The sequence below is a fragment of the Narcine bancroftii genome, chromosome 1 (assembly GCF_036971445.1).
Source record: "Narcine bancroftii isolate sNarBan1 chromosome 1, sNarBan1.hap1, whole genome shotgun sequence".
Taxonomy (NCBI): domain Eukaryota; kingdom Metazoa; phylum Chordata; class Chondrichthyes; order Torpediniformes; family Narcinidae; genus Narcine; species Narcine bancroftii.
In genome coordinates, this window is record NC_091469.1 from 50,672,672 (window position 1) to 50,696,561 (window position 23,890).

Sequence of the window (23,890 nt, forward strand, 5' to 3'; positions counted from 1 at the left end):
ATCGACTAAACCTTGATCACACATTTCAAATCTTTCAATGGTTTCAAGCTTAAAAGCTCCATTAATGGCTTCCACCATCGCATTAATCTTGGAAATAAACAGGTTCACAAAATTAGCTAAGTGACTCGATACAGAATATATCTTATCTTCAAGATCCTTAACAGACATTTCAGCAGAAATAGATTCAGGCATAATGGGGTCTTGCTGTTCCTTAAAGACCACGGGATCTTCTGTCCCTTCCCTTAATTTAGTATCTTTTCTAGCAGTTTGACTTTGTATAAAAATCCCTCTCAAAGTCCCCCCAGCAATTCCAGGAGACTGAAGATCAGGGTTATCTTTAAGCCAAATCTCTTTAATCATCACTGAATCGATGTCTGGAAAAACCGTTGTAATTGAAGATGCATTTTGCAGCGCCACCACTGTAGCAATCGAATGACAGCTCTTTAACTCTCCAGCTGTGGCGCCCCAGCTGATTCAACTGTCAAAGTCTCAGTAACAGCACTCACAGTGGCCATTGTGTGAAATACTGGCACCCGTGCAGCTCTTTGGTCTGAAAGCTGTTGAATGCGACCTTTAGAGAGCCTCACCGGCTTAAAACGGAGTTTCAATGCCGAACTCTGCACGTCTTCCTCTGGATCCAATCTACGCTGAGTCCTGGCTTCTTGTAAACAAGTAGGCTCAGATAATTTCGGAAAATGTAGTTTTTTAACAGTCTGTTGATGTTTTCTTTTACCTTTTTTTTTGCATATAAACCATTAGGTATTAATCCAGCACCTCTTATTATTTATAAACTTTTAAAAGAACTTTAACGGGCACTTAAAGACAAAACAATAAATCAGAGTCAGGAGAGGTCTGGAAGGCACGTCTGTTCCCTATGCCATCTTGCCACGCCCCCTAGAAAAGCTTTTGACAAAGTTCCCCACAGGAGGTTAGGAAAAAAGGTGGAGGCATTAGGTATAAATAAGGAGGTAGTGAAATGGATTCAACAATGGTTGGATGGGAGGTGTCAGAGAGTAGTGGTAGGAAATTGTTTGTCCAATTGGAAGCCGGTGACTAGTGGAGTTCCTCAGGGATCGGTCCTGGGTCCACTATTGTTTGTTACATATATTAACAATCTGGAAGTAGGGGTGGAGAATTGGATAAGCAAGTTTGCGGATGATACAAAGATTGGTGGTGTTGTGGACAGTGAGGAAGATTACCATAGATTAAAAAGTGATTTAGGAAAGCTGGAAGTGTGGGCTGAGAAATGGCTGATGGAATTTAATACAGATAATTGTGAGGTGTTACATTTTGGAAAGGCAAATCTAAATAAGTCATATGCATTAAATGGTAGGCTATTGAGATGTGCAGAGCAACAAAGGGATTTAGGAGTTGTGGTAAATAGTACCCTCAAGGCTGATACTCAGGTAGATGGTGTGAAGAAGGCATTTGGAATGTTGGCCTTCATAAATCGGAGTATTGAATTCAAGAGTAGGGAGGTTATGATGAAATTGTACAAGGCATTGGTGAGGCCAAATTTGGAGTACTGTGTACAGGTTTGGTCACCAAATTATAGGAAAGATATAAACAAAATAGAGAGAGTGCAGAGAAGGTTCACGAGAATGTTGACAGGATTTCAAGGTTTGAGTTACAGGGAAAGGTTGTGGAGACTAGGGCTTTTTTCTCTGGAGCATAGAAGATTGAGGGGGGACTTGATAGAGGTGTTTAAGATTTTAAAAGGGACAGACAGAGTAAATGTGCATAGGATTTTTCAATTAAGAGTGGGGGAGATTCAAACTAGAAGGCATGGTTTAAGATTGAAGGGGGAAAATTATAAAGGGAACATGAGGGGAAATTTCTTTACGCAAAGGGTGGTGGGGATGTGGAATGAGCTTCCAGCAGACGTGGTTGAGGCGGGATCATTGGTTACATTTAAGGAAAGACTGGATAGTTAAATGGAGAGGAGAGGACTGGAGGGTTATGGACTGGGTGCTGGTCAGTGGGACTTGGAGGGTGGGGATTTGTTACGGCATGGACTAGTAGGGCCGAACTGGCCTGTTCTGTGCTGTAAGTGGTTATATGGTTATATATGGTTATAATGAATAGACAATAATGACAAATTGCATAATAAAATATAAAAGCACATATAGCGCATCCATAATACAAAAGTACATCAGAAATAAATTTTTATCATGTATAGGCATGACACTAAACCCCATACTAATGTTGTATGACTAAAGAAAAAAATTGTACTTCGTTCCTGAAGTGAAACAGGAAAGTACTGAAATTCAGGATTAATATTATGCTGAGAGGTTATGGAAATAATTCAGGAATGGACCCCACAACATTGGAATCCTTATATTTGAGTTATTAATTGAGTAACAGATCTTTTCTAAATTTAAGCAGGACATAATGCACCTTAGCCACTGAGCATGGGTGGACGGGGCAGCTTCCTTCCATCTAAACAGCAATGCCAAAAAAGAGGCAAAAGACTGAGTACAACTTTTTGATTGGAGTTAAAAGAACATCCTCTCCAGTTGTACCAAAAAGAGCAACGAAAGGATTAGGCTCAAGATTTAAATTAAGGATTATAGTTGGAAACCCATCCCTCCAGTATTTTTCAAGGCTAGGACATATCCAGAATATGTGAATTAAAGAAGCTTCTCTTCGGTTATAGTTATCACAACAAGAGTTTGCATCTGAATAGATAAGAGATCATTTAACTTTAGACATGTGGGCCCTATGTACAACTTTAAATTGTAACAATGACGGGCACCTAAGGATGTGGTATTAACCATCTTAAAAATTTAATCCCAAACCTCATCTGATAATGAAAGGCTTAAATCCTGTTCCCAGGCATTTTTAATTTTAACTGGAGGGACATGTTGCAAACTTACCAACTTGCCATAGATAATAGATATTAAACCATTGTGAGAAAGTTGTAAACCAAAAAATACATCAACAATGTTCGTATCAGGTGCCCCAGGAAGATCAGATATGTGAGATTGAAGAAAATGCTTAATTTGCAGATATCTGAAAAAATTATTATTTGATAAACTTTTCAGAAAGCAGAAAGCTGTTCAAATAACAAAGCTGTTATCAATAAAAATATCTTTGAAATGTTCAATACCCAATGTGTGCCATTCATGAAAAACAAGATCATGCAAAGAAGGTTGGAGAAAAATGATTGGATAAATCGGGCTTGAAAGAGAAAAACCATTGAAGTCCAAAGTGTTTTCTGAACTGCACCCACACTCTCACCACATGTCTGACAACAGGATTATCAATTGATTTATTTAAAGAGAAGGGAAGTGAGGATCCAAGAAGCACTGAAATGGAAAAATTTTTAGTAGAGTTCAGCTCCATTGCTATCCATACTGGATGGTTCACTCGATAATGAAAAATGTAACCAAAACATAAGGTTATGTATAGTGACTACCTAATAATAAAATTAGGTAGTGCCATGCCTCTGTTCCTTTTAGATTTTTGACGATTAACTTAGTTTAGATAAGGGCACTTACCCTTCCATTTATAAGACTATATTGAATTGAGTGAATCAAAAATCATTTTAGGAATGAAAATTGGTAAAGATTGATAAAGATATAAAAATATAAGTAAGATATAGATAGGAGCAACCATTGTGTTAATAATGTAAGAAAATTTTCTTTAAAAAGATGCTTATGGTAATATCAATATAATTAAATTGATTTTCCACAATCTTAAAAAGGAAGATTAGTGTAAACTGAAGCAGGTGCATTCTAAAGGGAGAAGTTCACTTTTATGCAGATTTAATCTATATCCTGAAAACAAACTAAATTGAGAAAGTATTGACAGCATGGATGGTAAGGGCTTGATAAGAAAAGCAAAAGATCATCTGCATAAAGGGAAATTTTATGTTCAATTCCCTTTCTATGATCCGTGAAATATCCTCAGACTCGAATATGACTAATTTATTTAGTACTGAAGTAAGTTACTAAGCCAGAACCATCTGCCACTGCTGTGGTTCTATGAACTACTGTTACAGCATATTTGTGAATAAATAATCCTCAGGAGTACTGAAATTATACCAAACAGGGATAGCTGCCAACAGAAACTCTACAATGAAACTGCACTAAAGTACATTCTGGGCTTTTGCAATAGAAATTTGTAAGCCATGTAAATATCAAGTTACAAGGAACAAACTAACAAAAGAAATCCTGGATTTATAAAGCATCTTTAATGGTTTCATAACACCACAAAGTGTTTTATATTTATTGGGTTATATCAGAAATATTTATTGTTATGTTCACAACTGCAGTATTCAATTGACAGAAAAACTGCAGTATTCAATTGACAGACTCTATGATGAATGATCTGTTGATCCTTTTGGATTATTGACAAATAAATGAAAGAAAGAATACTGATTCTTGTATCAATTGCACATCTTTTGTCTATTCTGAAATGTAATGTGTCTTTTAATAGTATTTATGATGTCAAATATTAAATGTATAAATGTAACTGTTCTTGAGAGATGTCTATTTGTAAATGACATTTTTGTTATTATTCTGTCTAAAAGAAAAGCTAGGTCCTTCATGTACTTCTTCTTTCTTTGGCTTGGCTTCGCGGACGAAGATTTATGGAGGGGGTAAAAAGTCCACGTCAGCTGCAGGCTCGTTTGTGGCTGACCAGTCCGATGCGGGACAGGCTACCTACTATTACGCTTGCTCCACAGCACTTTTGCTGAATGTGCTTGAATATATAGATAAAATATCTTTACAAATAACAATGCCTATGTAATTAATTCCAACTTTCTGTTTTTCTTGAATTATAGATTGGAATTATTGGTGGTTCAGGAATGTCTGACCTGGACATTTTGGAGGAAAAGTCTGTGAAAAATGTTGATACACCATATGGAAAGGTTTGTTACTGCACTTGTGATGTGTGAACTGAATCATTGATCTGCATCTCAGTGTTAATGTATCATACTTTCTTTTCCAATTCATCTTTCCTCTTCCAAACCTTTCTATCTTTCAATTTTAAAAGAATGAGATGATTGTATTTCCAATCTCTCCTTTTTTAACATTCACTCCTTTTAACTTTTTAACTATATTTCTTATCTCCCATTTAAAAAAAATTTAAAAAAAAAGTTTTTCCTTTAAATTCTTCAGTATTACTTTTCTGGAGTTTCTTTCATCATGTTGTGTTTATTTATATATATATATATATATATATATATTTTTTTTTTAATATATTTACATATTTTTATATATTTATATATATATATATTTATATATTTTTATATTTTTATATATATATATATTTATATATTTATATATATATATATATATATATATATATATATATATAAATAAAAATTCTATCCACAATTCCCCATCACTGTCATAGACCTAATCCCCTTTCACATTTGCATCCCACTAAATTGGCTGTTCAGTGTCCTGGGATAGGAATGGGGATTTGGCTTTTCACACTTGACAACTCCTAAATGGGACACTGAATGCTTTCACATTTGCAAGGAGCCATTCCCAGGATTAGGACTGTTCTACCTTCTACTGGTGACATCATGACGCCTTGAATGATGGTGGACTTGCCCTAAATCCTGATCAATGTATTATTATCTTCTATTTGAACAAAATGAATCATACATAATTAAGCTTTATGTACAGCAGAGTATGAGCCCTTCAGCCCCTGTTGTTGTTGTGCCAACCTATATAAACCTTTATAAGGGCCCGTGCGAATGTGCTAGCAATAAATAGCTATAGCGGACAATTTTTACAGGGTGGAAAAGTTGATAGCTCTATAGCACTCAATTTTTACAGCATGAGAAGTTGGAAGCGCTCTAGCGCACAATTTATATATCATGGGAAAGTTGGTAGCGCTCTAGTGCACAATTTATATAGCATGGGAAAAATGGTAGCGCTATCGCGCACAATTTATATAGCATGGGAAAGTTGGTAGCGCTCTCGCGCACAATTTATATAGCATGGGAAAGTTGGTAGCACTATCGCGCACAATTTATTAATACCATGGGAAAAAGTGATGGCGGACCTGCCCTCCAAGAATTCTATTCAGCAGAGAAAGGGCTGTATGCCCAGCTGCATGCATGGAGCATTCATAGAGGGGTTTCTCTGCTGCATGGCATTCTGGGAAATCAGGTCCGCCATTGCTTTTTTCCAATGGTCTTTATAAATGGTGCGCTATAGCACTACCAATTTTTCCACGCTATTTAAAAATTGTACACTATTGCTATTTATTTCTTCTCTCTCTTTCTCTCCCCCACTGCGACTTACCCATGGCAAAGTTAATACCTTTTTTTTAATCTTTCTGCACTCATGCAAAAATTTAGGTAATTTCAATCCCACAATGCAGTTGCCCATTTCACACTTGCCCAATTGCAATGCTGGTGTCTGCAGACATCGGGGATTGTATTGGGACTTGAGGCCGTCAATCCCCAGCGAGAGATGACGTCATCTGATGCTGGCGTTGAGCTGATTTTGCTTTCACATTTACTACTTTAAAGGCCAAATCACATTTACTACTTTAAAGGCCAAATGGCAGTTAATTTCTGGGATCACTTGCAAGTGTGAAAGGAGCTTTAGAGTCATGCAGCATAGAACAGATCCTTTGCTCAACTAGTTCATGCTGTCCAACTTGTTATTCTGGGTTAATCCCATTTGTCCTCATTTGGTCAATTTTCCTCTAACCCCCTCATATCCATCATTCTGTCCAAATGTCTTTTGAATCATGTTATTGTGTCTGCTTCTGCAGTTTCTTCTGACAGCTCGTTCCAGATACAAACCACCATTTGAATGAAAAAAATTGCCCTTCAAGTCCCTCCTAAATCTTACCTTTCTCACCTTAAATCTATTTCCTCTCATCTAGAATAATCTATTCCTGACAAAAATTCTGTGAATGTTAATTTTATCCATGCCCTTCATGATTTTCTAAACCTCTATGAAATCATTCCTCTGCCTCCTTTGCTGTAAGGATTAGAGTTCCAGCCTATCTAAGCTCTTTGTATCACTCAACCAGTCCTGTCCCAGTAACAACCTGGTGAATCTCTGCACCCTTCAGATGATGAAGGACTAAAGCCTGAAACATTGGTTACCCTTCAAATCCTGTAGATTATTGATTCCCAAAGTTATCACTGTCTCCACCCCCCCCCCCCCCACCTCACCGTGGGCGGTGGAAAGAGTCAAGGGGATGGTCAGGGAAAAAGGGGGTGATTAGGGGGTGGTAAGGAAAAGGGGATGGGCCAAACCTTACATCTTGTTACTATTCAATTTGCTGCAAAGTTTAATGAAGAAGCCAGTGCAGTAATTTTCTGGTCAGACTCAGGGTGGCAAAATAAACGGCAACAAGGTATTCTCACAAGAGCTGATCTTGGTGGTCACTATGTTGTATTTGCGTCTCTACCCACCTCTCAGCGCTGCCACCACCCCCCTTGAAAAGCATTAACGACTGTGTCCTTGTACACAAATCATCATAGATTAATGTCGCTGGCTCTCCACAGCTCAGCCTTCAATACCATTATTCCCTCATTGCTGGTCAAGAAGCTACAAACTCTAGCCTTCTTTACCCCTCCACCCCCCGCCCAAGCAACTGGATCCTTGACTTTCTCATTAGAAGACCACAGTCAGTTCAAATTGGAAACAACGTCTCCTCCTCACTGATCATCAACACAGGTGCACCTCAAGGATGCGTGCTTAGCCCACTGCTCTACTTGTTATATACCCATGACTGTGTGGCCAGGCACAATTCCAATGCCATTTACAAATTTACTGATGATACCACAGTTGTCAACAGAATCACAAACGGCAATGAGGAAGCATACAGGAGGGAGATAGATCAGCTTGTTGAATGTGCTCACTGTCACCAAAGGAGATGATTGTGGTCTTCAGGAGGAAGTCAGGGGTAAACACCCAGTCTTCATCGAGGGCTCAGTAGTGTAGAGGGCAAGAACTTCAAATTCCTGGGTGTCAACATCTTCGAGGATCAGTCCTGGAGTCTCCATGATGATGGAATCACAAAGAAGGGCTGCCAGTGGCTATACTTTGTGTGGTGTCTGAGGAGGTTTGGTATGTCACCAAAGACTCGTAAACTTCTACAGGTATAGTGTGGAGAGCCTTCTGGATGGTTGCATCAATGCCTGGTATGGAGGACAAGAATAAACGCCAGAGGGTTATTAACTCGGCCTGCGACATCACAGACACCAGACTTCACTCCATCGAGGAGATCTACATGAGGTGGTGCCTTAAATAAGCAGCCTCTATCCTCAGAGACCCCTACCACCCAGGCCATGCCCTCTTCACTCTGCTATCATCGGGGAAAGGTACAGGAGCTTAAAGATGAGCACTCAACGGCACAAGGACAGCTTCTTCCTCACTGCCATCAGATTCCTGAATAATCAATGAACCAAAGGCACTGTCTTGTTTTTGTGCAATTATTGTTATTATTTTTTACAATAAGGTTGTAAGATGGTTATAATATGAATGTTCACTTGATGATGCTGCTACAAACACCGAATATCATGATGTGTGCATGACAATAAATTCTGATTCTGGAGATACAGCAAGTGGGAATTTAGGTAACCTATGGCGATGGAATGATCTAAAGTAAGAACAACGAATGGGAAATGGCTATTTTCAATGGGTTCGAGTTACAATATAACTCCATTTATCTGAAATGGTTGGGACTGGGGTCTATGTCGGATAAACGGTTGTTTGAAGAACTGGTCACCTTTTAAAAACAGCCCAGTAGCAACAGCAAGTCACTTGTATCAATGTTGAAACAATAAGGAAAAGCTTTTTAAGCATTAAAATAATGTTTAATTCTCACCAAAAATTGCTTGTTTACGCCGTTCACCAAGATGAACCCAAACACCACCACCGATCACCGAGACGAACCCGTCGCTGTCGCTGATTCCCGGAGAGGGTTCCCAAGCCAGTGGAACACTCACTGGTGAGTCAGTGGGCTCCTGTCTCCCAGTCACTGGAGCTCCCAACACCAGAGTTCTGACTCCGAATCCTCCCCTTGGCCTACCGCACACGCACACTGGGGAAGTTGGCCGAGGGGAGGATTTGGAGTCGGCGTCTGGTGTGCTGTGGAGGGATAGGAAGGGAGGGAACGCACTGAGCCCGAAGTCCCCACTCCCACTCAGGAGCCTGACGTCCCTGCTCCCTCATGGGAGGCTGCTCTCCTTGATGATGCTGGGACAAGGGATTCTTCTGACCGCTTGTGGTTGGGAGACAGTGGCATGCAGTTTGAAAGGGAGAGTTGGAGGGAAAAGTCAATAAGGGAAAGTAAAGAAGAAAAAGAAAGAGAGATGGGAGGGAGTTACCTGAAATGAAGACAATTGTCGTTCTAATTTCATATTGCTTGAATTTTTTTTCAAACTGTGAGGTCAGTTTGGCTCTGAAAATTTTTCAGATAAATAAAGATTTCTGATTTGTTTCCGATATCCTCATTTATCTGTACTTTTAAAAAATTCTGATAAATGAGGATTTCGGAGAATCTGATTTTGGATAATTGGAGTTATTCTGTATTTATCATCTGATTGTACGGTACAGCCATTGAAACCGTATTCTCTGGTCCATGTTGCAAAACAGTGCAAACACATCTATAAACACAATGCAATACAGACAAATGATACATATACACAGAACCTATATACTTGTAAATATAAATATTAATAAATAGTCAACAGAAGTTTTTAATAGTTCAATTGCCATTCAATATTCTCACTGCCTGTGGGAAGAAGGTGTTCCACAGCCTGGGGATCTGGTTCAGATATTATCTCTTTCTCGATGGGAGTAGCTGGAAGATGCTATGTGCAGGATGGTAGGGGTCATCACAGATTTTGCGAGCACTCTAAATGCGATCTCGGTAAATCATATTGATGGATGGGGTTGTGAGACCCTCTGCTTTTATGGTCCTGTTGGTTGACCTCCGATCCAGTACTTTACAGCAACTGTACAACACTGTCATGCAGCTGGCCATAATGCTCTTGCTAGAGCTTCTGTAGAAACTTTAGCCATGTCTGCCTAGCCTTCCAGGGAATTACAGTCACTGTTGTGCCTTTCTGACAAGCGAATAAATGTTATATATCCAATTTGTGTTATGTGTCACTTCCTAAGTGGCCTCCGATGAACTTGGTGCTCTCCATTACCGAGCTATTAGTGGATGGTGGTCGTCCCTAGTCTTCCTGAAGACCTCCGTCATCTCTCTATTGAGACTCAGGTCATTATTGTTGCACCTTTTCATGAGATTTTCCACCTCTTCTCTGTATTACATCATTATTGCTGCAAACTTGTCATCTGCAAACTTGATGACTCTGTTGGAGCTAGATCAGTAGCATACACAGGGGTGGGCTGAGCACACAGCCCTGAGTTGTGCCAGTGCTCAGGGTGATGGTTCACGATGTTCTGTTACCTACCTGAACAAACAATGGTCTTTCTGTTAGGAAGTCCAGAACCAGTTAAAGAGAGAGGTGCTGAGACCCTGGGATATGATTGTATAGTATGCGGAGCTGAAGTCAATGAACACCAGTCTGGCACATGAGGCATCGTTTTCCAGCTGAGGTGAGGAGAGAGTTGAGGGACAAGGGTGCAGAAAGCGACAAAGAAAGTCATTAGGAAAGAAAAGATGAATTATAAAAGGAAGTTGGCAAATAACATACAAGAGGATACTGAGTTTTTTTTAAATATGAAGAGTAAAAGAGAGATCTAGGTAGATACAATATTGATTGAAAATGATGCTGGAGAAATTATAATGGGTAACAAAGAGATTAAATGAGTATTTTGTGTCAGTCTTCACTGAGGAAGACAATTACAATATACCTGATAGTCAGAGGTCTCGGAATAGAATTAACTATAATCAAGATTACTAGAGAGAGTGCTTAGCAAGCTAAATGGAATAAAGATAGATAAGTCTCGGGACCAAATAATGTGCACCTGTGGGTTCTGAAGGAGATGGTTTTGGAGATTGTGGAGGCATTGGAAATGATTTTCCAGGAATCAATAGAATTAATAGCATGGTTCCCGAGGACTGGAAGGTTGCAAGTGTAGTTCCGCTGTTTAAGAAAGGAGGGAGACAGAAAAAAAACAAATGATAGGCCTATTAGTAGTTGGTAGTTGGAAAATTATTGGAGTCAATCCTCAAGGACAAAGTGATGAAATACCTCAAGTTGCTGACATGATAGGTCCAAGTCAGCATGGTTTCATGAAGGGAAGATCCTTTTAGAATTTCTTGCTGAGGTCTCAAGTAGGATGGACAAGAAGAGGCTGTGGATGTTGTTTTTCAACTTTCAAAAGATCTTCGAAAGAGTTTAAAAAGTGCTGCATAATAAGATGAGCACATGGAATTACAGGAAAGATATTAGATTGAATGGAGCATTAGCTAATAGGCAGAAAGCAAAGTGTGGAAATAAAGGGATCCTGTTCAGGTTTGTTGCTGGTTACTAGTGGTGTTCTGTAGAAATGTGCAGTTGTACATTTTGGAAGAGGAAATAAACAGGCAGATTATTATTTGGATGGGGAGAAAATGCAAAATTCTCAAGCACAAAGGGACATGGGTCCTCATGCAGGATAATCACCAGGTTGGATTGGCAGTGAAGAAAGTGAATGCTATGTTGGCATTCATTTCAAGAGGAGTAGTGTATAAGAGTAAAGAGGTGTTGTTGAGGCTCTATGGGGCACTGGTGAGACCTCATCTGGAGTACTGTGTGGAGTTTTGAGTGCCTTATCTTAGGAGGGATGTAATAATGTTGGAGAGGGTACAGAGAAGATTTACCAGATGATTCCTGGAATGCAAGGCTAACATATGAGGAATGTTTATTGGCTCTTGGACTGTATTTGTTAGAGTATAGATGAATGAGAGGGGATCTCACAGAAACATTTTGAATGCTGAAAGCAGATGTGAATAAACTGGTTCCCTTGGTGGGTAAATCCAGGACAAGAAGACACAGTCTTAGAATTAGAAGTTACCCATTTAAAACAGAGATAAGAAGAAATTTCTTTAGCCAGAGGGTTGTGGATTTGTGGAATTCGTTGCTACGTACAGCAGTGGAGATCCGATCATTGGGGGAGTTTAATGAGGAGATTGACAGGTATCTAATCAGTCAGGGTATAGGCTAGAATTTGGAACTAGAGAGTCTCCGAACAGCAGTCCCCAGAAGCCCACGGCCTCTGTGGATTACTCGCCTTGTGTCGCCAGCAGCCAATTCATGCATTGGTCTTTCAGCCGCAGAACCCCCTCACTGGTCCATCGCAGTGGTCAATGTCCTATGGGTTGTTTCCTCTGCTTCTCCTTCTCAGATGGGGGATGGTCTCCCTGTTTTCTGGTGCCCTGTGCCAGTCCTCTGCTTCCCTGGAGTCCCCAACCCCTTGTGGCTGGTATTAGTCAGAGGTCCTGCCATCTTTGATGCAGACCCAGCGGTCACAGGATTTTAAATAAAACAGTATTTAACGGGTTGTTCAAAGCCTGTGCTGAGCTGATGGCAGTTGACTGGGTAGTTGGATCACCGTGAGAGTACTGTATCTCTGCTCCTTGCATCCTGCAGGTCAGCATTAATGGCATCACTGCCAATACAGTGGCTTCTGCAGAGCCACTATGTTCTTGAACTTTCGACTGAGGTTTCAACTGCGGATTAATTGAAATGGGTCCAGTATCTCTGGGAGGTGTGCTTTGATACATTATATATCACCAGACATTTGAATCATTTAATAATGATGGAGGTCAGTGCCACTGGGTGGTAGTGATTGAGGCCTATTACTGTCGCCCTCCTTGGACAATGGTTGCTGCCTTGAAACCCTTGGGGCCAATAGACTCCTGCAATGACGTGTTAAAGATGTCTGTAAGGACTCCCATCAGTTGGTGTGCATAGTCCTTCATTACCGGACCGGGTATGTTGTCTGGTCCCACTTCCTTGTGTGGGTTCACCATATAGTATTCTCCTTGCCTCAGCTAGTAGGGTCCTGTTCTTCAGGGGGGAGACGGAGCTTTCTCTGACATCAGACTGTTCTTCACTTCAAAACAAAATGTAGAAATGTTGGAGGAACTCGACAGGTCTGGCAGCATCCTTAGGAGGATATGTTCAGTATGTCTGGAAGGGAGGTGTCATTGTCATTGACTCACAAGGTTGTCTTGTGATCTGTTATATAGATACTTTGCCCCATTCGCCTCATGTTACAACTGATTATGGATCCTCTCTGAGCCCATGCTTTGTTTTTCAGATTGCACGGGAGTGTTCAGCCCTGGCTGATTTTAGTGCCAACTTGTCTCTTATCCTAAAGGCTGCATCTCAAGCTCTGAGAAGTGTACGGACCTCTATGTCCAATCATGGTTTTTGGTTAGCCCTGGTTGTGTAGTATTTGTTCTCTGTGACATCCTCAATGCAGTTTGCTAATGTAGCCTGTCACTGAGCTCATGTGCTTGTCGTTGATTATGTTGTCATTGTCCCAAATCATTCTAGTCTGTGGTCTCAAAGCAATCCTGTAGTTGAAAATTATCTGACCCAGGGAAACTGGAACCAAAGATGATAAAAGGCAAATTGTACGAGAGGAATGTGTTCAACTTTAATGAAGAGATGGCTGAGGCACATTTCCAGAAAAATCTGAGAAAGAACAAATTCAGAGCTGATGAAAGAGAAAGAGGAAAATAAAAGGGGGCATAAAAGGGCCACTTATGATAATTGTAATAAATGCCAAAACCAGCTTGACGATGAAAAAATTGAAAACCATTGTAAGAAGGGCAAAGAGGAAAGATCATGAACCAGCATAAATGAGAATCCGCAAGATTTTTATAGGCACGTAAATAGTAAAAGATAGTAAATAGAATAGTGGGAGCTTAAGGGCTAATAGCAAAATTTGAATTTGGGTGCCAAGAGTCCTTATGAGGTATTTTGAATACTTCGTATTATGAGCCCAGAGGACCCCAAAAAAACAGCAGCAATAGAAATTCACCAAGACAAATGGTTATTTAAACAAAAGTTGCTTTTAATTATCTTTAAACATGAAAACAGGATCAAACTTTAACTTATCACTATTAACTTAACTAACCTAACTTAACCCCCTTCTAATTCTAAGCGCATGCAAGTTCAGAAAAGTTGTATGATTCACAGTCCAATCTCACTTCCCATTCCTCCAAGTTCACTAGTTGCAGGCAATTCTTATACTGTGCACAGAATTTAACATTTATGAATTTTACCAGGCTTTGGTGTTTGAAAGGTAAATGGTTACCGCTCAGGAAGGTTCTTGTCAGTTTTCAGAGAGAGGTTTTGTTGTTCTTGGACACAAACTGATCCCTTTTAATTAGCCACGTCAATGTCTTGCCGAAGAAACTTGCCCCATCAAGGTTTTCCAGATGATAACCTCTTACTTTCAGGTCACCACAGAGTTCCTTTTTGTTTCTCTTCTTTCAATTGAAACATTAGGCAGCCAGGCCTCTCCTCTTGTATGGACCACAAGGGCTTTGGCCAGGCTTAACTAAGCACTCGCAACCTGTCCTCAAAATGGGGTTTTTCCACAAGCTTGCCAGCTTGTCCTGTTCCAGTTCCAGCTGCTAAACTAAATTCTCTTCTTTCTCACACTCAGAGAAAAGCTTGTTTTACGCTCTCTGCTCACAAAACCACATCAGACTCCTAAAACAGCAACATCCACTCAAACAGACTGGCTCTGAACGTAATCATCCAAGTTCTTTCATCTGTTGGTTTTCAAAGCAACAATACATTGGTGAAGTCCCTTGGGCACTCTGCAAAGATTTTGCAAAGGCCTTTGGAACCAGCCTGTCTGGCTTGAACAGAGCTCCAGTATTTGAAATGAGATCTGTTTTGAAGTGTTTATATGTGACCTACACTTTTTTTTTAAAAACTTCCACACTTTATCTCCCAAAATCATATCTATATGCAATATAAAACACAGCATATTCTGTCATGGTATGTCTTCAACAAGGAAGAGGATTATTCCAAAGTAATATTGAAGGAGGAGATAGTGAGACAGTTGGTATGTTAAAATTGATATCATAAAGGAGGCATGAGAAGAAGAGCCTCACAGTCTCAGCAACCCATGTTCAATCCAGGCCTCTGGGGTTGGCATGTTCTTCTTGTGACTGTGTGGGCTCCCCCTGTGGGGTCTAGTTTCTTTCCACTTCCCAAAGCCATCTGAGTTGGCAGAGGTGTGGTAGATTGGTACGGACTTGTTTATCTGGTGGACCTGTTTCTTTGCCACATCTCTGTTATAAAAAAAGATGGCAGAATATCAAGGAAGTAAGTTGACTGGAGTAAATGGGATGCTGAGCAAAATAATGGGTGGCTGTCACGGGTATTGGTGTTTCCATTCTAGACCACGAAGCAGACGGTCAGCACACTTTCCACCACACCTCTGTAGAAATTTGCCAGTGTCCTACAAAACCATTGCAAATTCCTGAGGAAGTAGAGCCACTGTCCTGTCATGCATTCTTTATGATGCCATTGGAGTTTTGAGCCCAGGAAAGATCCTCCGAGATAGTGACTCTCAAGAACTTAACTCGCTCTCTCCACCTCTGATCCCCAATAGTCACTGGATTGTATACCTCTGGCTTTTCTTTTCTGAAGTCAAATAATCAGCTCCTTAGCTTTGGTGACATTGAGTCCAAGGTTGTTGTTGGTGCACCATTTCACCTAGTTTTCGATCTCTATCCTGTGTGCTGACTCATCTCCTTCCTTTATATAACCCACTACCATGGTATTGTCGGCAAATTTGTAGATGGTGTTATTGTCATACCGAGCTACACAGTTGTAGGTGTAATGTGAGTAGAGCAGGGGGCTAAGGATACAGCCATGTGGTGCTCCAGTACTGTTGGAGATTGTGGAGGAGAGGTTCTTGCCAATCTTCACTGATTGGGGTTTGGAGGTGAGGAAATCCATGATCCAATTACACGGTGGGGTGTTAACTCCTAGCTCTTGGAGTTTGCTGATCGGTTTTGAGGGACGATGGTGTTAAATGGCAAACTTTAGTCGATAAAGAGCATCCTTATGAATGCATCTTTGCTCTCCAGATGTTCCAGGGCTTTGTGTAGAGCCAGTGAAATGACATCTGCCATAAACTTGTTACTATGATAGGCAATCTGGAATTAATCCATGTCACTGATCAGACAGGGGCCGATATGCTTCGTCACCACCCTTTCAAAACACTTTATCACCTTTGATGCAAGTGCTACTGATAGATAGTCATTAAGGCAGATTACTACACCCTTCGTGGGCACTGGTATGATTGACGCCTGTTTGAAACAGGTTGGAACCACGCCCTGCTGGAGTGAGATATTGAAGATATCCATGAATATCTTAAGTTGGTCAGCGCAGACCTTTAATACTTGGCTAGGTACTCCATCCAGGTTGGATGTTTTCCTCGGATTCACTCTCCTGAAGGTAGCATGCACATCGTTCTCAGATAAGGACAGGATGGGATCATAAGTGGATGTGGGGCTGCAGAGGAGCAATTTAACCATGCTGGTGGGAAAGCTCCAGAATATTAAGCTGAGACAAGATTTCTAATGATCTTAAAGAAAATCCAAAGCCAGTTAAGTGAAAATTGAGCTTGACCAATTTTATAGAAATTTAGGTAATGCATAGAGTTCATCAGAGTTTTGCAATTGATGTTATATACATTGGTTTCCAGAGGCTTTTGACTTTAAAAAACAAAGTTGAACAATGTTACATGAAGGGAACTTTGATAGCATGGATGCAAAGTTGTAAAAGTAACAGACAAAAGAAGGTTACGTTGAATGGTTGCCTTACAAATCAGGTCAAACTGTTGGGGCTATTACTCTTTTAAAGATTTTCAACTATCGTATATTTCAGCATATAAGTCGACCCCCATTTTTCAGTCTGTCTAGGCCTCCCAGGAACAACCCAAAATTATTAAAAATGCCCCAATTGCAAGTAACAAAGCTGTAAATTAAGTAAAAAAAACCTTGGCCTACCAGACAGCAATGGGGATGGCCCACGAAGTTGGAGCGGTGACATCATGCTCTAGGCCAGAGCAGAAATCTCTGCCTACCAGGCTACAGTGACAACGGCCCATGGAGCTGAAGTGCCGACATTGTGCTCCTGGCGGGAGCAGAAACCTTAGCCTACCACACAGGAGTGGCGACGGCGAAATCAGGGTTCCAGATAGGAGCAGTTACAGCAGCGCCCAGCGGTGAGGAGGTGTCAGGGAACACCTGAGTAGGTGCTTCCAGCATCGAATTGTACGCTGAAATGACGTCTTTTTTTTCTGGTGAATTTAAGATCTCAAAAGTATATCTGGCGTATAAGTCGACCCCCCCCCCCACCTTTTTGAGAATTTTGTTTAGGGTTTACATAACTTGACTCAAATGCCAACATGTATGTAATTACTGACTTGGAGGTGTAAACTGCAGTTTGCACTTGATGTGAAGCTTGGCAGCATATAAGCCACGAGGAGGATAATGATAGGTTGCAAGTTTAATGGGCAGATGTGAGAAATGGAAGAAGATGAGAAAGAGTATAAACACCAATGGCATTATTCAAAAAGGGTGAAGGAGTAGAGTTACTGGTGATTTGTGTGCAGATGTCATTAAAAAAAGGAAGGACAAGTTGAGAAAATAATTAAAAAGGCATGCACAAGTGTGGAGGTTTGAAATATAAAGGGGGAGGGGAGGGGAGGGGAGGGAAGTCATGCTGAATGTTGATAAAACATTGGTTAGGTTTCTTCCGGAGTATTATGATCAATTCTGGTTGCTGTATCATAGAAAACTTGTGAAAACATTAGAGAGGATATACAAAACGTTTACAAGAATGTTTCCTGAAAGAGGAACTTCAGTTGAAAGGTTAGATTAATTGGAATTTACCAACCAAAATGGCTATAGTGTTTTAGTCACTGAGTATGTTGAAGATTTTTAAAAAAAAAAAAGATTTTTAGTAAAGGGATTTTTAAAAAAAATTAAAAAAAATGGTTTTTGTGCAGGAATATTATGCTGAAGTAAAAGATTGGCGATAATCTTATTGAATGGCTGCGACAGCACAAAGGGTCAAATGATCTAATCCTCTTTTATTACTAATGTTGCTACAGGCCATATGTTGCTGACTCCAGAACTTGGCTCTGATGTCTATTAAATATCCTGTCCACACTTGTATATGGAATTTCCCTTTCAGCAAAATGCAGAAAATTGTTCTTGAATGCACTCTGTGTGGAGTTTTGTTTGCCCTCCAAACTTGGAGAAATTATCTTCTGTTTACCTGCTGGAAAGCTTTAATCAGGGTGCCCTGTTCCTCAGGATGCTCTTCCACTGGACTTGTAGTCAGCTTTTTGGGCTTGTGCAGACTGCTTGGTCTAATTGCAGAAATAATAATCAGATGAAGTGAAACATGAAAGTCTACAGATGCTGTGACTTTAGTAAAAACTCATAAATGCTGGAGGAACTCAGCCAGCCTTGCAGCTTCCATAGGAGGTAAAGCTATATTACCAATGTTTCAGGCTTAAGTTTTTCTTCAAGGCATAACCCAGTTAAAGGTCACTAAAACAATCGTCTCAATATTTCTCTTATACAGTGTACATCCATTTGATGATCTATCACAGTAAGGAGGAAAAAGGAATCTCAGGGTTGTATGTGATGTAATGAATGTACTCTGACTAAATCTGAATCTGAAAGTACAGATATTATTGTAGCATTGGATAATTTTGTTGTCAGATATACATTGAAAATTTGGTTTCAATTCTGGAAACATGGGGGGGGGCGTGGCAAGATGGCGTAGAAGGAAGACTTGTGTTCCACCTCTCCCCAACTGGATCATTAAATACCCAGTTTTTTAATAGTCTAAAAGAGATTAAAATTAAGATTTACAGTTATTTAAATAACAGTGCTTTATGATGGCATCTAATGTGAAAAACCCTAAACCTCAGCTTCAGAAAAAACTACCATATAAAAGTGCAGAAGAATTGAGGCCTACCTGTATTGCTGAATCCACGGAGTTGTCGTTGGGAGTCTCCAAGCCTCAGGACTCCAACCCATTCAATTTTGACTCCGGCACCGATCCTGCATTTGCAAGATGGTGCCGGCACATCGTTGAGTTCGGCCGTTGCCGACCCACGTTCACGTGAAGTCGTGCGCGCGGGCGACACGGCCAATAAGGGGACCTGTGAGCCCACAATCTTGCTGGGCGGCCCGATCGCGCGCAGGGTAGTGTCGGAAGACGCCTCTGTGCGTCCAACGGCTTTGCCTGGCCTGCGTGTGGCATCGCGGGCCGGGAGCTGCTGGACAAAATCAGCTCTGTGGGGGATCCTGAGTGCCGGTGTCCCGAAGAGGTCAGGGTGCCAACGTCAGGTGTCCAGACCCGCAGCCGTTCAGTTAAGGGAACTGTGCTAACTGAAGAAGAGGAGGAACTTACCTTATTGGAATACATCCAGGAGGAGGAGCTTGCTGTTAGAGGGTGAATCTCAAAAAGTGGAACTGGAATCTGGACTGGATTCAGTGTTTACTGTGTTGGAAGGGATTGCTGGTCAAATACATCAAATGCATAATATGTCAAAACAAATATCAACTCAAATGGCTCAAGGATGAATGGAGATAAAAATAAAAATGAATACTTTGTGTGATGAAATGTCAACTGTGAAGCAGGAAATGACTAGTTAAAAAGTGTTATTAATAAATGTATACAATCAGTAGATACTGTGCAAGATAATTTTAAGAAAATTGAAACAGCTTTCTCTGAGTGTCAAACTCAGGTGGAACGAAATAGGGAAAAAATGGAAGGCTCTTTTGTAGATTGGGGGGATTCAGAAAAGAGATTTAATGAAGAAGATTGATTCGTTGGAAAATCAAAGTCGGAGGAATAATGTGAAAATAGTTGGTCTTCCAGAGGATATGGAAGGTGCTGTCCCTATTAAAAAAAAATTAAGCACTGGATCCCAGAGATGCTGGGTAAAGAGTCTTTTCCTGAAGGTTTAGAATTGGATAGGGCTTTGAGAAGAAGACCACATCCAGGATAAGCACCGAGAGCAGTTTTGATTAGTTGTTTAAAATATCAAGATCGTGAAATAATTGGCGTGGCAGTACAGAATGCAAGACAGAATCGATCTCCATTAATGGTTCAACATAATAGGGTGTTCTTTTATGCTGATCTGAGTCAGGATGTTATTAGAAGACTATGAGAATTTAATACGGCTAAAGACATTTTATGGTAAAAAGGTTACAAGTTTGCTTTTTGTTATCCTGCAATTTTGAAGGTTTTCTATGATAATTTTCAATCTCAATTTTTTGAGAATGATCATGATACCTTGGTTTTTGCTAATTCTTTGCCGGAATTGTGAAGAAATGGATCTCCTCTTCCGCTATCTCCTAAGAGGAGAATGAATTGAAATGGAAATGGACATGGGAATGGAAAGTATGGAAAGAATGGAAAGAAAGAAGAGTTGACACAGAGTCTTCTTGATGTTGAAGATCCGGAGCAGTCATTTGGCTTGGAATCATTGGGTTGAATATGTGGACTATATTTGATTGTTTGATTAAATAATCAATATGTATCTGGCTGGGGGGGGGGGGTGGATGACACTGAAAACTTTAACAGTCATCTGCCACTAGTGGGTTTACCACACCCAGTTTTTTAGGGTATTATAACCTTTGGGTGTTTTTTTTGTATTGTTTTTTTGTTTTGTTGTTGTTTGTTATTTTTATTTTATTTTTTGAGGGAGTGTTTCTTTTTTGGAAGAATTGTAGAGGGGAGCATTATTTTATAGTGTATTAGTAGTTTAAAAAAATGTCTCAATTGAACTTTGCAACTTTTAATGTGCAGGGGTTAAATAATCCAATCAAGAGAAAGAGAATATTGGCCTATATATATAAAAAAAATGAAAATTGATATTGCTTTTTTTTATAAGAAACGCATTTGACTGAGAAAGAACATTTGAAATTGAAAAGGGATTGGGTTGGTCATGTTTTCGCTGCTTATTTTAATTCTAAAGCAAGGGGAGTAGCGATTTTGATCCATAAAAAATTTACCTTTTGAATTGGAATCTTCAGAGGGGTATGCTGGTAGGGTGTTAAGAGTGAATTGTAAAATTTTTGCTGAATCGTGGACTTTGTTGAATCTTTATGCCCCTAATATAGATGATAAGTGGTTTATCTCAGAAGCTTTTTTATTGTTAACTCAAGCTAATGAAAATGTTTTAGTTGGTGGTGATTTTAATTGTGTTCTTGACCCTTTATTGGATAGAAACCCAAAGAGTATAAAGAAATCAAAGATGGCAACACAAATTAATGCATCAATTAAAGATTTAAATTTGGTGGATATTTGGAGAAAAGTTAACCCTTCAGAGAAGGATTTTTCTTTTTATTCTTTGAGACATAATTCATTTTCTAGAATTGATTTATTTTTGGTATCAGCACATTTACAAGGTAGAGTATTAAGAGCCGAATATAAAAGTAGAGTTTATCAGATCATTCATTATTACTTTTTTCTTGTGAAATTTCAGAGGTAGTGTGTCCGTCGTTTCAATGGAGATTGAATGCAATGTATTGAAAAAAGAGTTTGCTACTTTTGTTAAAGAGCAGATTTCTTTATTTCTGTCTGAAAATGTTAATTCTCTAGATAGTCAATTTGTAATATGGGATGCTTTAAAAGCTTATTTGAGAGGGCAGATCATTAGTTATTCTACGAAAGTTAAGAAATAATATAGGGCAGAAAGTTTAGAGTTAGAAAATAAGATTGCTGAGTTAGAGAAGGATTTTCAGAAAGGGGTAACAGAAGATTAAAAAATTGCATCGGAGAGGTTGAAGTTGCGTTATAATTTACAAACTTATCAGTTTGAGCGCTTAATTAATCGATCTAAACAATGTTATTATGAGTTGGGGAAAGAGCTCATAAAGTACTTGCTTGGCAATTGAAAGCTGAACAGATGTCTCGGATTATTAATGGTGTTAAGAAGAATTCAATAATAACATAAGCCTCAGGAAATTAATGATCGATTTTATTCATTTTATCAAAAATTATATACTTCTGAGGGGAAACAGGATAATGGTTTTATTGATTCTTATTTATCTAAATTAAAGTTACCAGTATTAGATGGAATTGATGTTCAGGAATTGGAATATCCTTTTACGGATTTCGAAATTAAGGAAGCTGTTCAGGAAATGCCAAATGGAAAGTACCCAGGGACGATGGATTCCCTGTGGAATTTAATAAATTTTTAAATTATGATTTATCTAATGAATTTGGAGAGGTGTTGAATCAAGTTACTGAAGATCAGAAGTTACCGGAATCATGTTCAAGTGTGTTAATAACTGTTATTCTGAAAGAAGATAGAGATCCATTGAAAATGTCTTCGTATAGACCTATTTCTTTATTAAATGTGGATTATAACATTATAGCGAAAGTATTAGCTAATAGACTCGCAAAATATTTGCCTAAATTAGTACATATTGATCAGACAGGTTTTATTAAAAATAGAAATGCATCAGACAATATACTTCGATTAATTACTTTGGTCAATGCATACCGAAAGCAACCTAACCATCCTATGGTGGTTGCATTAGATGTAGAAAAAAGCTTGTGATAAGGTTGAGTGGAATTTTTTATTTAAGGTGTTAGAGAAATTTAAATTCGGCCCTTTTTTTATTGGTTGAGTTAAGGCTTTATATATGAACCCAATGGCTAGGGTGTTGACAAATGGACAGATTTCTTTACCATTTAGATTTGACCCGTTCAACTCGACAGGGCTGCCCATTGTTACCAGCCTTATTTGCATTGGTTATTGAACCGTTAGCTCAAGTTATTAGACAAAATGAAGAACTTAGTGGGATGTGGGTTAAGAATGAAGAATTAGCATAGACATAGACATAGGAGATAGGAGCAGGAGTAGGTCATTCGACCCTTCGAGCCTGCTCCACCATTCAACGAGATCATGGCTGATCTTAAAGTTCAGAACCCCGTCCCCGCCTTCTCTCCGTAACCACTAATACCCTTATACTGAAGAAATATATCTAATTCCCTCTTAAATATATTTAATGAACCTGCCTCTACTGCCCTCTGTGGCAATGAATTCCACAGATTCACCACCCTCTGGGTAAAGAAATTCCTCCTCATCTCGGTCCTAAATGGTTTGCCTATTATCCTCAAACCATGGCCCCGAGTTCTGGATTTTCTCATCATTGGAAACATCTCATCTGCATCCATTCTGTCCAGTCCTGCCAGAATTTTATATGTCTCTATGAGATTCCCTCTCAATCTTCTAAACTCCAGCGAGTACAATCCCAATTTGCGCAATCTTTCCTCATAAGTCATTCCTGCCATTCCAGGTATCAGCCTGGTGAATCGCCTCTGCACTCCCTCCATTGCAAGAACATCCTTCCTTAGATAAGGTGACCAAAACCGTACACAATACTCCAGGTGTGGTCTCACCAAGGCCCTGTACAGCTGCGGTAAGGTATCCTTGTTCCTATACTCAAACCCTCTTGATGTGAAGGCCAACATACCATTTGCCTTTTTAACCGCCTGCTGTACCTGCATGCTCGCCTTCAGAGACTGGTGTACAAGTACCCCTAGGTCTCTCTGCACTTCCCCATCTCTTAATCTATTGCCATTCAAATAGTAATCTGCCCTCCAGTTTGTATTACCAAAGTGGATAACCTCACATTCATCCACATTGTAGTGCATTTACCATGTATCTGCCCAGTCCCTCAATTTATCCAAATCACACTGGAGCTTCCTGACCCCCTCTTCCGTGCACACAACCCCTCCTAGCTTAGTGTCATCTGCAAATTTGGAGATATTACATCCAATCCCCTCATCCAGATCATTAATGTAAATTGTGAACAGCTGGGGTCCCAGAACAGATCCTGTGGCACCCCACTGGTCACCGCCTGCCATTCAGAAAATGAGCCATTTATCCCAACTCTCTTAAAATTAATTTATTTGCGGATGACA

General features: G+C 39.8%; 1 protein-coding gene across 5 annotated transcripts in view; it reads left to right on the top strand.

The window, feature by feature from the left end:
• The window catches only part of mtap (methylthioadenosine phosphorylase), a 227,050-nt gene that overhangs the window by 45,532 nt on the left and 157,628 nt on the right, over positions 1-23,890 (top strand). For all 5 annotated transcript variants that reach the window (XM_069926833.1, XM_069926816.1, XM_069926842.1 and 2 more), the window contains one exon: positions 4,790-4,876. In XM_069926833.1, the coding sequence (XP_069782934.1) occupies positions 4,790-4,876 (87 nt within the window). The remainder of the gene's footprint in view (positions 1-4,789; positions 4,877-23,890) is intronic.